A 14042-nucleotide genomic window follows, 5' to 3' on the forward strand; every position below is an offset into this window, starting at 1 on the left:
GTTCTCACTATAACGCAGTCGAACTGAAAACACAAACCTGAGTCACTGACTAAACTCAGTCGGATACAAACATCTGGCCCAGACCAGATCTGACATTTACAGACGTCCTCAGACCTTGAACATCAAAACCTAATTTCAGACTTTACAAGGACCTGGAGAACCTGGATAAAGGAGCAGGTTTTGGTGACCTGACCGTGGTGATGAAAGCTGGTAGATTATTCCTCTCTCCCAGCAGAGGATCACAGACCTCCAGCTGCACTCAGAGCCATCGTCCAATCAGAGACGAGCTGCAGCGGCGTCCAGGGAACCTTTAATTCCTGCGTCGATCAGACGCACGGAAATTATCCACGAGTATCAGAGACAGGATGGCATTTAGCTCAGAGCGCCCAGAGATAAGACGCATTAATTACACACACACACAGACACACACACAGTCGAGCAGAGAATCTGAGTCCTGTCGTTAGAGAACGGGTCAGAAACAACATGGCTGCTGGGTTCAACTCATGTTTACACTTTTCACTTGCACTGTTTACATCAGTGTTTTTATTCAGTTCAGGAGAAAGAATATTTTAAACTGAACGTTTTTTTGTTGAGTGAAATAAAGAGTCTGAGTCAAACTGAAGCTCAGACTCTCTCTCCTTCAGCAGCATGAACTAAACCTCCTCCACAAACTGACCACAGAACAGTTCTTCTCATGTGTAAACTTTAACCCGACAGGATCAGCAGCAGGATGATGTCATCACAGCGTCCAATGACTGAGCTGCACTCAGCCCATGTGACTGACCTGTGGCTCAGTCTGAAGCTCTGAGGTCTCACCAACACACACACACGATAGACGGAGCAGCCGAACGGTTTCTCTTCAGAAAGTAACTGTAGCTGAATGTTTTACCACAGTCAGAGAAGCTGAGTGGTTTCTCCTGAAGGGTCTCTGGTCTCAGTCCTGTCGTCATCACTGACATCTGTCTCAGAAGAGTCCTCAGTCTGAGGCTGTAAACATGGGTTTGGACCTGGGTTCCTGTCTGGTCCTGGTCCTCCACAGTCCTCTCTGTTCTCTGAGGACTGAGGTTTCTCTTCATCATCTTCACTCTTCACAGGGACAGGAGTGAAGGTGAACTTGGTGATATCAGCCTCCTCCAGCCCTTGAAGCTGCTCTCCCTCCTGACTGCTCCACACTTCCTCCTGTTCCTCTTTAATGTGGGGGGGCTCTGGGTCCTCCTGGTCCAGACTGGGGCTCCACTCCTGCTGCTCAGGGGGAACCTCTTCTTTCCTCAGCAGCTGCTCAACATCTGCAGGAAACAGAGGAAAATGTAGAGACAGAAACTTGACCTCAGGACAGTTTATTGTCTTGTTTTAAAGTGTAACATGGTCGTCAGTGAGCAGCTGCAGCTCTGGCTCTGTCTCTGCTTCTTGTCTCTGTGGGTTCATTCAGCACTGAGCAGCTCTGACTACATGTTACTGTATCAGCTACCTCCCAGTCCTCAGGCTTCACCTGCTCACTGACAAACACCACACACAGTCTGACATGGAAAAGCTCAGCAGATGTTTTTCCTCAGAGAACAGAGAGGACAGACCTGCTGTGTGTAACTGAACCTGAGGGTTGAAAACAGCGTCCAGTAGTTTGCGTTGTCGCTGGTTCTCCTGTTTTGAACGACAAAGTTCCTCCTCGTACTCCGCTATCGTTCTTTCAAACAGCCCAAATATCTCTTCAGCAGCCGCAGTGAGTCTCTGCTTCACCAACGCTCTCAGCATGTGGACTTTAGACATTTTCACACAATCACAAACACTTTTCCTTCACACACTCCGTCACTGACTCACTGAGACTCCCAGCGCTCACTCTCACTGGCAGCTCCGTCTCTGAGCTCCATCCCTGTGGTCTTAAATGTGGATCATCATCATCATCATCATAAGAAGAAGGAGAATTGATCCACATTAATGTGATGAAGATAAACAATGAGGGAGAGTAACTAAGTACATTTACTCAGATACAGGTGGTTGAGGTACTTGTACTTCACTGGAATATTTATTTAGTTTTTCATTCATTTCAATTTTCATTTGAATTCTGTTATTTATTATTTTTCTTTATTTGTTAACTGTCAGACTGATGATGGTATTCATCATTTCTTATACTCTGATACTTGTACTTGTAATGGAGTACAGTCAGAGTGTGTAGTTGTACTTTCAGACCAACAGATCTGAGATGAAGGTGAATGGGTTTTAAAAAGCAACGGGGGGAGGAGGGGCTGCTGCCGTCTGACGGAGCGGGAGGAGCGGCCTGAGGAGGAGCAGACGGCCAAACTGAAAATGTCCAAGATCCAGAGTCTAAGAGCGGCGGTGATGCGGCGGCTGACCGCGGCCGCGGAGGACATCCTCGGCCTGTTCGAGAGAAGCATCGCGGAATACGAGGAGGAGCTGAACCGGCAACGGAGGCTGCTGGAGGCAGATCTGAGGCCGGCATCTGTGATAAGATCAGCTCAGACTCCATCAGTGTGTTGGTGAGTCCTCGCAGCTTCGTCCAACAAAACTTCAGTCGACCGTCAATTCTATCAGCAACAGAGGGAGTAACACAAAGAAACAGTTTCCCTGCTCTTGCTGCGGGAAAACGTTTGGCTACAAAGACTCTCTGCTCAGACACACAAGATGTCACACGGGAGAGAAACCATTCAGCTGCCCGGTCTGTGGCAGACGGTTCAGACCGAGGAAATGTGGGACAACATATGGTCGTTCACACGGGAGAGAAACCGTTCAGCTGCAGCGTGTGTGAACAGAGATTCAGCTGGCGAAAACAACTCAAGAAACACAAGTGTGGCGGTCAGAGCAGCGGTAAACTGACATCAGAGGGGTGATCAATAATCCGTTTAAAAACATGAAGGAGAAATACATCAATTCTAACAGTTTTTAAAGTGAATCTTATAAATGTGCCTTTGATTGGTATTTGGCACAACACCATGTAAACTGCAACAATAACAATGAGGTCACATGTGAATAGCTCTCCATCAGAGGTTTAAACCTGCAGCTCAGCGTTTATCAGAGCAAATAAAAAATTAGAATAAGACTCAGATCTTTCAGAGCAGCTGGAAACGGGCAGGTTTTTATCTTTAATATAAACTGCGTAACTAATTACTGTGTGAATGTGTTTCTGATGGAAGTGACAGGGAAGAAAATCCTGATATTTTACTCAGAGATGAGTTATTCTGTGAGATCGTTTCAGAAAAATCTAAACTGTAACTGTCTTGTCCACTTTCTGCCACATTCATCTGTTTATCTGTTTATTTATCTGTTTGAATAAACAGATGAATAAACAGATAAACAGATGATTATGTATCTGTTTATCTGTTCATCTGTTTAATTATCACATGTTTCATCATATTCGTGGATTTCAGAGTCTGCTGTAAATATCAGAGGTCATTTCACACACTGCTCTAACTTCTCTGTTTTTAGTGGTGAAAATCTGTCATCGATGGGACTTTTATTTTGAAACGTGACCCGGAAGTTATCCATTGTATCTCGTTGCATTTTGAAGAAACCTCAGGTTTTTCAGTTAAATCAACGATAGAAGCGACAGGATCTGTGAGAGTTTGTTACCTGAGAGTAGAAAATGTCCAGGCTCCAGAGTCTGAAGGTCTTCGTCAGCCAGCGGCTCACTGCGGCTGTGGACGAGATATTCGGACTTTTTGAGAAAACAATCAGCGAGTATGAAGAGGAGCTGAATCGCCGCCATCGGAGAATGCTGGATGTGGTTTTAACTCCTGAAATAAAACAGAGAGGTCTGTCTGTCTGTCTGTCTGTCTGTCTGTCTCCTGCTGGAAACACGTCCGCTGTTCCGTTCATTTCACTGCTAAGCTAACCTTAGCTAAGGTTAGCTGTTAGCCGCAGCTAGCTCCTGCAGCTTCACAGACAGGCCGAGGAGACACGAGCAGAGACTGACTAACTCTGGACTGATGGTATTTATTATTGATCATTGATGTGTAACTTCTAGATAATCGATTAATGTCAGGAATCAATAACTGAATTATCAGGTTATTACAGAGGTTAAAGCTCAGGCCCGTGTCTCTGTATCTGAACACGATTCACCTCATCAGTTACACTCAGTGTCCATTTCATTAGGGACACCTGAGAATCACTCACACACACATCCTCCTGCGTTCATCTCTGTCAGATTCATCAGAGTTGTTTCTGTAACTTGCTGGTCACATGATCAGATACTTTTGACCAGCTTCCTGTGTGAGGTCACAGTCTGGTCGATGGTAGAGGTGTCAGGGAGGACGTCGCTGGTTCCTCTTGGTTTTATTTGTATAGTAAGTTCTTTTGTTTGGACACATTAACTTCAGTTCACCTGCCTGACACCAGCTGCTCTGCAGTGACCAGTATCTGATCATTTAACAGCTTGGTTCCACCACAGCACAAAGAGCACAAACAAGCTAAATAAACCTCCTCGTGGCTGGAATCATCTCTCAGACCGAGGGCTGCACCATCACCTCACACACACCATCTTTAAACAGCTCTGATGAATAAAGCAGCAGCACCAACATGTTCTCTGACTGTAAACACTGACTGATCCACCTGCTCTGATCAGGCTCCATGATAACGATGATGAACTGATTATTGATTAAATACATGGATCTGCTTCTGGATCAAACCCTCAGTGTGTTTGTTACTCAGAGGTCAAAGGTCAGACGTTCTCCATCGTGTTACAGTGTCAGTGAATGCTGATTTCCTGAATTCACTCCTTGAATTTCAAATTAAAAGCTTCTTGTTGAGTTCAGCTCAGTGAATGTTTCCCTCCTCACCTGCAGATGGCGCTGCTGACTATAAGTACGTTGCTGCCGTGTTTCACTGTGAATCATCAACCAAAGGGCCTGATTTCAGACAGGAGCACATCAGCTGGAACATCTGTCGCTTGTTTCTAAATAAATCAGACGTAAATACAAATGACAAAACCAAGGGTTAAATATCAAGAGCAAAGTGTGGAAATATGTTTCAGTACTTTGGGTAAACTCATGTTTTAATCTGCTGGTTCAACAGACCATCAGACCACCTGTTGATAACACCTGTCCCACCTGAGCTGGTGTTTCCAGCTGCTGCACTGATGTTAATCATGTAGAAATTTTAAATTACGTCATTATTTCATCTTTTAATTTAAATCATTTGGTTTTTACTTCATCTCTTCTTTAAACACCTGATTTCACACCAGGTCACAGGTTTCAAACAGTTTTACTGTGGAAAAGGAAAACTGCAGAACTTATTAATGATTAACTGATTATTATCAACATGGTTGATTATCAATTAAGTAAATTGCTTAGAATTTACATCCCCATCATTCACAGAATATCTGTGTTCACATTGTTGAAAATGTGTGAATATTAGAAACTGCAATAAAAGCACCACTGACTGTGACCTCAGTAAGAAACAGCTGATCTCTGACAATAAAAGACTGGACTTCACCACAGACGTCATAACAGCTGCATGCAGACATGTTCAGACTCTGTCTGAAGATAAAAGGTTGACTTTACCTAAAGTACAAAAACATGTTTTCTTACTTTTCTCTGTGCATGTTAGATTTATTTACATAGGACATTAAATCAGTTTACTAAACTATCAGGAAACATAACATCAGTCTTTATGCAGATGACACACTGACGTTTGTTAAAAAAAACAAACAGGTCATTATGATTGATGAACCCTCTTCCTGTTACGTATCAGTAACGGGGATGTAACAGCTGATTACACAGCCTATCACACTGTGACCTGCTCACTTCACATGTTTCCCACAGGTTGTTTTAGCTTCACTCCACTAATCCAAACCACAAACATAACAACAGTTAGTGTGAGCACAGCCACTGTCTCCTTTAACAGGTTTATATCTGGGGAATCCAGTTTCCTTGGCACATCACTGATATGTCTAACTTCAGCTGATTTACACTCGTAGTTTTCCACAATCTGTGTCTCTGTCTCTGACCTGCAGATGTTGAGCAGCTGCTGAGGAAAGAAGAGGTTCTTCCTGAGCAGCAGGAGTGGAGCCCCAGTCTGGACCAGGAGGACCCAGAGCCCCCCCACATTAAAGAGGAACAGGAGGAAGTGTGGAGCAGTCAGGAGGGAGAGCAGCTTCAAAGGCTGGAGGAGTCCAACATTGTTCAGTTCCCATCATGCCCTGTTCCTGTGAAGAGTGAGGATGAGGAGGAGAGACCTCATCATAACCAGACTGAGCCTCCAGCCAGCAGCTCAACTGGACAGGTGGAAACAGAGGCTGATGGAGAGGACGGTGGAGGACCAGAACCAGACAGGAACTCGGGTCCAGACAGTTATTTACAACCATTTAGTGAAGACAAGGCTTCAAACTGCTCTGAACCTGAGACTGAGATTAGCGATGATGAGTGTAAGGAAACCATGGGACCTCAGCCAAGGTTTCTCTCTAACGTCCCTGTGAGTGACGCTGCCAAGAAGTTATTTATCTGCTGTGAATGTGGTAGAAAGTTTGGTCGTAAGGACAGTCTGCGGCGACACATGAGGTATCACACAGGAGAGAAACCATACAGCTGCTCAGTTTGTGGTAAAAGATTTTCCCAGAGGCCAAATTTAATCCGTCACATGAGATGTCACTCAGGAGAAAAACCTTTCAGCTGCTCATTTTGTGACACAAGTTTCGCTGTGCGCAGCGCTTTGGTAAACCACATGAGGATCCATACTGGGGAGAAACCATTCAGCTGCTTATACTGCGAGAAAAGCTTCACACAAAAGGGAGGTCTGAAAAAACACATGACGGTCCACACAGGAGAGAAACCGTACAGCTGCCCCGTGTGTGACAAAAGTTTCTCTCAAAAGGCAAATCTGACGTACCACTTCTCGGTGCACACGGGACAGAAACAGTTCAGCTGCAGCGTCTGTGACAAACGCTTCACGTGGCAGTCTCAGGTCAAAAGCCACAAGTGTGTGGGTGAGAGCAGCAGCAGCAACTGAAGCTGCACAGCTGCTGCTTCACCTGTAAATAAACTGAACATGGTGTTTTCTGTCTGAGTGGATTCATGACTGAAGACAGGATGAGAAACTCTGAACGTTTTCTGAAGCAACATCAGTCTCTGATGAGTTTGTATATAGACACAGTTACAGTTCCCTTTGGCTGCAGTGTTTTCCTTTTCTCTTTCAAGTCTCTGTGTTTGAATGTGTTTAAACTGACTTTTAAACTTTTAAAACCTGGTTTCTCAGAGCTCAGATCAGTCAAACCAGTGTACGTGGACATGAACCATGAAACAAATTATTTACCAGCCCAAATGTTTTAGACAAAAAATAAATCCTGTAAATGTTTCTCACGTTGACAGACGTACCGGGAGTTAATGACCTTACTGCTGTGAGTCAGACCTTCAGCCTGATGATGAACGATGATGAGGGAGTTGGTTCAGTTCTTAGTGTTGTGATGATGTTTCAGTCCAGTCGCAGAGAAGAACGATCAGACGAGGTGAATCCAGAGTTTATGAATCCTGATATTCAGCGTTACGTCACTTGATCAACATCTGGACCTGAGTTACAGATGTTTCCTGACCACCTGCAAGTGAACGTCTGTGATTTCACCACAGAGCAGTCTGGGAGGATCTGCATCAACAGGCCCAAGACGACCGAAACTTCCTGTCGAGGATCATCATCGATGAGGAGCACCGAGTCTATGGCTTCAACCCAGAGACCAGACAGACTGAAGTGGAGCGTCAGGTCAGGAGCAGGTCCATCGGTTTCTTTGACGTTTGTGAGGTTGTGCATCGTGAATTTGTCCCCACGGTCAGACTGTTCTGAGAGAGGACTGTGGCCTGATGACAACGTGATGATGAGCTCCCTCACAGCAAGGTGAAAGGTCACCTGCACCATATTGCCGCACCGAACATGGAACAGTAACTGCTGTGATGGTTTGATAGAAGGTAGCTTTGTTATTAGAGATGAATGAACAATTACTGGATCTGTATGAAGATAATGAAATAAAAATCACAGTTTTATATTGAATAATCTTCAGGTGTTTTGTTGTTTATGAATCTAATAAACTGGTGTGAGATTCATCGAACGTGTCAGAGGTTAAATCTCTTCACATACAGAAATTAACAGAATGTGAATAAAAACTTCTCACGTCTGAACATCCTCAGACCAAACACAGACACTCAGCTACCTTCCAGTCCTCAGGCTTCACCTGCTCAATGACAAACACCACACACAGTGTGACATGGAAAAGCTCAGCAGATATGTTTCACACAATCACAAACACTTTTCCTTCACACACACTCTGTCACTGACTCACTAAGACACCCAGCGCTCACTCTCACCGGCCGCTCCGTCTCCAGCTAACATGCTAACATGCTAAGCTAAATTCGGTAGCTTTGTAGGAAACCGGAAGCCGAGCTCATTCAGAGAAAAGCTGAACAACACAGAGTCCGGTTCAGACTCTCAGAGACTCTGACGGTCATTATGTTGGATGGAATCTGCTACTGTCAGTTCACATCTGATCACTTCCGGTATCTTCTTCTCCTCTGATGTTTATTAGCAGTTGGCAAACATCAAATTGGTGCGTTACTGCTACCTCCTGGTCTGGAGTGTGGACCAAAATAAAAACAGAAAAATCCTGAAATAAAACTAAATCTTTGTTGTTTTGTGGAAACAATTCTGAGGTTTTGAATCAGCAGCAGTCGTCAGCTCTGCAGGTGTTTATGTGAGTAGAAGAGTTTAGTCCAGTGGGTCCAGGTCTTCTATTAAACCACAGTCCTGTTCTCTCCTGTAACGTTAACTCACTCTGATGATTTCTGTGTGAATCCACACAAACATCACAGCGTCTCAACATCTGATGATGGAGGAAATTCAAGCTGAAAAATAAAAGTAATGAACTTTCAGCACTGTGAGAATCCGGAGGATTTTTTGTTTCCCATGTGTCCACAGGTCAGACTGTCGGCACAGAGACCAGGATGTCCAGCTGCCGGTCATGTCAAGTCTTAGATGATGTTTAAATAAAGATTAATACGATTCATTCATTCATCTGTTTCATTTACAATAAACCACAGTTAGTTTCACTCACTTCACCGTCTCTGTTCTCATGTATTAATGTTTGCTGAAGCATCTACTGAGCTCTGCAGGTGCGGGTCTCCACATGTGACTGAGGTTCAAACTGTTCAGTCATTTTAACATTTAAACTAAATAACATCTTCAGACGCAGTCGGCTGAAGATGTTATTAAAGACAGAAGTAAAGGGGCTGTTTATTTTTCTGTCAGAACATTAACAACGTTTTAACAAGTTTAAAGTTAAGGGTCAAACTGAAACTCAATGAATGATATTTTATTTTCCTGGTTTTGTAGTTTCCGCATCGCCACTGCTTCTTATTTTGAAGCAACAAACGTGACCCGGAAGTACTCTTCCTGCGGCGGTGTTAGCAAAATGTCGCCCGGTCCGAACATCAACACGGTATCCGCTCTTTTCTGTGTCTCTGACAAACAGGATGAGTGAACCGTCAGAGTCTCTGAGAGTCTGAACGGACTCTGTGTTGTTCAGCTTTTCTCTGAATGAGCCCAGCTTCCGGTTTCCTACAAAGCTACCGAAGTTAGCTTAGCATGTTAGCATGTTAGTTGGACGGAGCGGCCGGTGAGAGTGCTCGCTGGGAGTCTCAGTGAGTCAGTGACGGAGTGTGTGTGAAGGAAAAGTGTTTGTGATTGTGTTCAAATGTCTAAAGTCCACAGAGCGTTGGTGAAGCAGAGACTCACTGCGGGGAAACCAACAGCAGAGCGGCCATATTCTCAACTTTACGGTAACCGCTGGAGTTCAGTGTGTCAATCGGCTGTCAGCCATTTTAACGTTTCTGAAATATCAGTTACTAATAACCTCACCTCCACACGGTTTCTATTGTTTTTCAGCTCAGATAATGAAATTAATCAAAGAACTGTTGTTATATCAGTTATGAGTGTTTTCACTGCTGAAACCAACTCCTATAATGAGCCTGTCTCTGTCTCTGTCCTGCAGATGTTGAGCAGCTGCTGAGGAAAGAAGAGGTTCCCCCTGAGCAGCAGGAGTGGAGCCCCAGTCTGGACCAGGAGGACCCAGAGCCCCCCCACATTAAAGAGGAACAGGAGGAAGTGTGGAGCAGTCAGGAGGGAGAGCAGCTTCAAGGGCTGGAGGAGGCTGATATCACCAAGTTCACCTTCACTCCTGTCCCTGTGAAGAGTGAAGATGATGAAGAGAAACCTCAGTCCTCAGAGCCTCATCAGAGTCAGACTGAGGAGAACAGAGAGGACTGTGGAGGACCAGGACCAGACAGGAACCCAGGTCCAGACCCATGTTTACAGCCTCAGACTGAGGACTCTTCTGAGACAGATGTCAGTGACGACAACTGGACTGAGACCAGAGACCCTCAGTCAGATTCAGACTCTGTGAAAACTGCCGTCCGTCACTCTGGTAAAGATTCATTTATGTGCTCTGACTGTGGGAAAACATTCGGTCACAAGACGAATCTGAAACGACACGTAAAGTGTCACACAGGAGAGAAACCGTTCAGCTGCTCCTACTGTAATAAAAGCTTCAATCGCAGAGAACACCTGATCGCTCACACCAGGTGTCATTCAGGAGAGAAACCGTTCAGCTGTTCAGTTTGTAACACGAGCTTCAGTCACGGTTGGTCTTTGGATAAACACATGAGAGTCCACACTGGAGAGAAACCCTTCTGTTGCTCATTCTGCAGTAAGAGCTTCAGGCAGCGCTCAGATCTGGCTGCACATTTTAGGATTCACACAGGAGAAAAACCATTTTCTTGCTCAGTGTGTAACAGCTGCTTCACTCAGCGTCACACTCTGGTCCAACACATGAGAACACACACCGGGGTGAAACCCTTCATCTGCTCAGTTTGTGGTAAAAGATTCTCACGGAAGGGACACATGACAAGACACATGGCGGCTCACACTGGGGAGAAACCGTTCAGCTGCAGCGTGTGTGAGAAAAGATTCACCTGGCAGTCTCAGTTTAAAAGACACGAGTGTGCAGGTGAGAGCAGCGGTAGCAAGTGAAGCTGTGGAGGTGAGATGTGTCGAGCAAGAACAACGTGAGAATCTGTAAAACAATAAACCATGTGTGAGAAACACGTCCTGATCTCCTGTTTTCTCTAAATGTTCTGAATCTCGTGTGAGAGCTGCAGCCGGTGAGCAGTTAGCCTAGCTTAGCATAAAACTAATCTCCACTGATTGTATATTGTTTGTTCATCCTGTAAAAACCTGTTTTAATCTTGGAACTGTGTCGTCGTGTTGTGACTGGATTCCTCAGGTTCAGGTGAGACAGGTAACTCCACATGTGACATCACCTGGACTGAGACAAAGACAGAGCTCGGAGTCATTCAGACCTCAACACTCATTCATCACATTAGAAACTCAGACTGACGGCAGAGCAGCAGGTTAATATAGGATGTGTTCAGGTACCACACTAAACTGTAGATCATCTGTGTTTTGGCAGAAAACCAAACAGAATGAAAAAAAGATGATTCAGGTCACAGCTGTGGAACTGAAACACTTCCTGTGTAGATCTGCTGTTCGTCTCATCAGTGATGTTCAAGTCATCGAGATGTTTTTAACTGAATTTAATAAACATCTGGAAACATCTGTTAATCTGCAGCAGAGCAAAACAGAGAAGTGATTCTTCGGAATAAAGTTTCACTGATGTGAACTTTAACACGGAGCTGTGACAGAACAATGTTTGGTGGAAACTAAAAAATAAAACACACACTGACTCCGTACCAGCTTAAATAAATTGACAGTCGCTCAGTAAACAGCTGGAACATGTTGAGCTCCTGTCACACTGAGGCTGCAGCAGCACCAGGTTTAAATACAATTAAACATCTCGTTCAATAGAATCAGTCAGTCTTCATTTTCTGAGCAGAGAAAATACATTAAGACAAAATGAAGCAAATCAGAAGTAAGAAGCTTCTTTCATTTAATATTTAATCAGGTTGAATCTAATCCAGCTGCACTGACACATGATTAAGGTCCAGAAACACTTCACACACACAAGTCAGGATCACTGATCATTCTGTTTGTTCACTTTAACGACAGAAAAATGATCTAAGAACTGATTAAAGAGAAAATGTTTTATTTTCTTACTATAGAACCAGGAGAAGGATCAGGATACTGAGGCTGTAACAGATCACAGCCTTAATCTGCAGTTTTACTGCTTCTCACGTCAAAAACACACTTATGACTTTTGACATGCGACTGTCTGATGAATGTTTTGTGACACTGGCTGCAGCTGAACACTCGCTCCTCTGTGTGCAAAGCCATGTGATGTTTCAGACTAAGTTTATGGGTAAAACTCTTCCCGCACACAGAGCAGCAGAAGGGTTTCTCTCCTGTGTGGATCCTCATGTGCGTCACGGCGTGGTCGCTGCGCGTGAAATGTTTCTTACAGAATGAGCAGCTGAACGGTTTCTCTCCAGAATGAAACCTCATGTGACGAACTAAGTTTTCTTTGCGAGGGAATCTCTTCCCACAGACCGAGCAGCTGAACGGTTTCTCTCCCGTGTGACATCTCATGTGGATCTGCAGATGTCCTTTGTGACGAAATCCTCTCCCACACTGAGAGCAGCTGAACGGTTTCTCCTCAGGATCAAATCCCACATAACTCAGAGAAAGCTTGGTGTTTTTCAAAGAGTCCTCAGTCTGAGGCTGTAAACATGGGTTTGGACCTGGGTTCCTGTCTGGTCCTGGTCCTCCACAGTCCTCTCTGTTCTCTGAGGACTGAGGTTTCTCTTCATCATCTTCACTCTTCACAGGGACAGGAGTGAAGGTGAACTTGGTGATATCAGCCTCCTCCAGCCCTTGAAGCTGCTCTCCCTCCTGACTGCTCCACACTTCCTCCTGTTCCTCTTTAATGTGGGGGGGCTCTGGGTCCTCCTGGTCCAGACTGGGGCTCCACTCCTGCTGCTCAGGGGGAACCTCTTCTTTCCTCAGCAGCTGCTCAACATCTGCAGGAAACAGAGGAAAATGTAGAGACAGAAACTTGACCTCAGGACAGTTTATTGTCTTGTTTTAAAGTGTAACATGGTCGTCAGTGAGCAGCTGCAGCTCTGGCTCTGTCTCTGCTTCTTGTCTCTGTGGGTTCATTCAGCACTGAGCAGCTCTGACTACATGTTACTGTATCAGCTACCTCCCAGTCCTCAGGCTTCACCTGCTCACTGACAAACACCACACACAGTCTGACATGGAAAAGCTCAGCAGATGTTTTTCCTCAGAGAACAGAGAGGACAGACCTGCTGTGTGTAACTGAACCTGAGGGTTGAAAACAGCGTCCAGTAGTTTGCGTTGTCGCTGGTTCTCCTGTTTTGAACGACAAAGTTCCTCCTCGTACTCCGCTATCGTTCTTTCAAACAGCCCAAGTATCTCTTCAGCAGCCGCAGTGAGTCTCTGCTTCACTAACGCTCTCAGCATGTGGACTTTAGACATTTTCACACAATCACAAACACTTTTCCTTCACACACACTCCGTCACTGACTCACTGAGACACCCAGCGCGCACTCTCACCTCCAGCTAACATGCTAAGTTAACTTCGGTAGCTTTGTAGGAAACCGGAAGCTGAGCTCGTGCAGAGAAAAGCTGAACAACACTGAGTCGTTGACGGTCGTTATGTTGGATGTTTGAGCGGAGAGAGAAACTCACTGAGCAGACGCCATTTTACTGAAAAACAAGCAGCAACACCCGGGAAAAAGTACTTCCGGTTCACGTCATCTCATCCTACAAAATAAAATGTCCATATTTTTCACGTTTATGCAGGAAAAATGACTTGATTAAAACCAGAGTCGCTGCATCTGAACGTGACGAGTCAACACGTTCAGATCTGTATCTGAACAGACTGCAGCCAGTAACAACTCAACAACCTCCATTACTGTTGATCAGACTCAGTCTCAGCTGGCTGTACCTGATAAACTGCTAATAACTGCTCCTCCTGCTCCATGTTTCCTTCTTCTCTCCATCTCATTCATGGTTTTCCTCCGGGTCTCTGGTACCAGCTGCGGACTAAAGCTGTGTCCCAAATCCATGCTACATTTAAAACG

At 44.9% G+C, this 14042-nt stretch overlaps 2 protein-coding genes across 14 annotated transcripts in view; one reads left to right on the top strand and one right to left on the bottom strand.

Annotated features, from left to right (window-relative positions):
- Nucleotides 1-215: 215 nt before the first annotated feature.
- The window catches only part of LOC108889918 (gastrula zinc finger protein XlCGF8.2DB), a 45763-nt gene continuing 31936 nt past the window's right edge, over nt 216-14042 (bottom strand). For 4 of the 9 annotated variants that reach the window (XM_051069375.1, XM_051069367.1, XM_051069371.1 and 1 more), the window contains one exon: nt 11921-12677. In XM_051069375.1, coding sequence (XP_050925332.1) covers nt 12148-12677 — 530 coding nt within the window. In that variant the 3' untranslated portion in view covers nt 11921-12147. The other 5 variants (XM_051069377.1, XM_051069378.1, XM_018686620.2 and 2 more) reach the window with 5 other exon arrangements.
- On the top strand, nt 3583-11087 carry LOC108889895 (oocyte zinc finger protein XlCOF6.1). 5 transcript variants are annotated; one of them, XR_007812778.1, is made up of 3 exons: nt 3589-3764; nt 5963-7450; nt 7569-8036. XR_007812778.1 is itself a non-coding variant. In XM_051069663.1 (2 exons), the coding sequence occupies exons 1-2, from the start codon at nt 3596-3598 to the stop codon at nt 11011-11013; spliced, it is 1206 nt and encodes a 401-aa protein (XP_050925620.1). In that variant the 5' UTR covers nt 3589-3595; the 3' UTR covers nt 11014-11087. The 5 variants fall into 5 exon arrangements, 3 of the variants coding, with proteins under 3 accessions (XP_050925620.1, XP_050925625.1, XP_050925629.1); XR_007812786.1 differs by lacking the exons at nt 5963-7450; nt 7569-8036 and adding an exon at nt 4794-5956 and having other exon boundaries at nt 3583-3764; XM_051069663.1 differs by lacking the exons at nt 5963-7450; nt 7569-8036 and adding an exon at nt 9977-11087.

This window comes from Lates calcarifer, linkage group LG3, assembly GCF_001640805.2.
Source record: "Lates calcarifer isolate ASB-BC8 linkage group LG3, TLL_Latcal_v3, whole genome shotgun sequence".
NCBI lineage: Eukaryota > Metazoa > Chordata > Actinopteri > Centropomidae > Lates > Lates calcarifer.

Coding starts and splice junctions, on each gene's coding strand:
- LOC108889895 (XM_051069663.1), top strand. CDS start 3,596: ATGTCCAGGCTCCAGAGTCTGAAGGTCTTCGTCAGCCAGCGGCTCACT. Junction 3,765..9,976: donor TCCTGAAATAAAACAGAGAG/GTCTGTCTGTCT, acceptor TCTGTCCTGCAG/ATGTTGAGCAGCTGCTGAGG.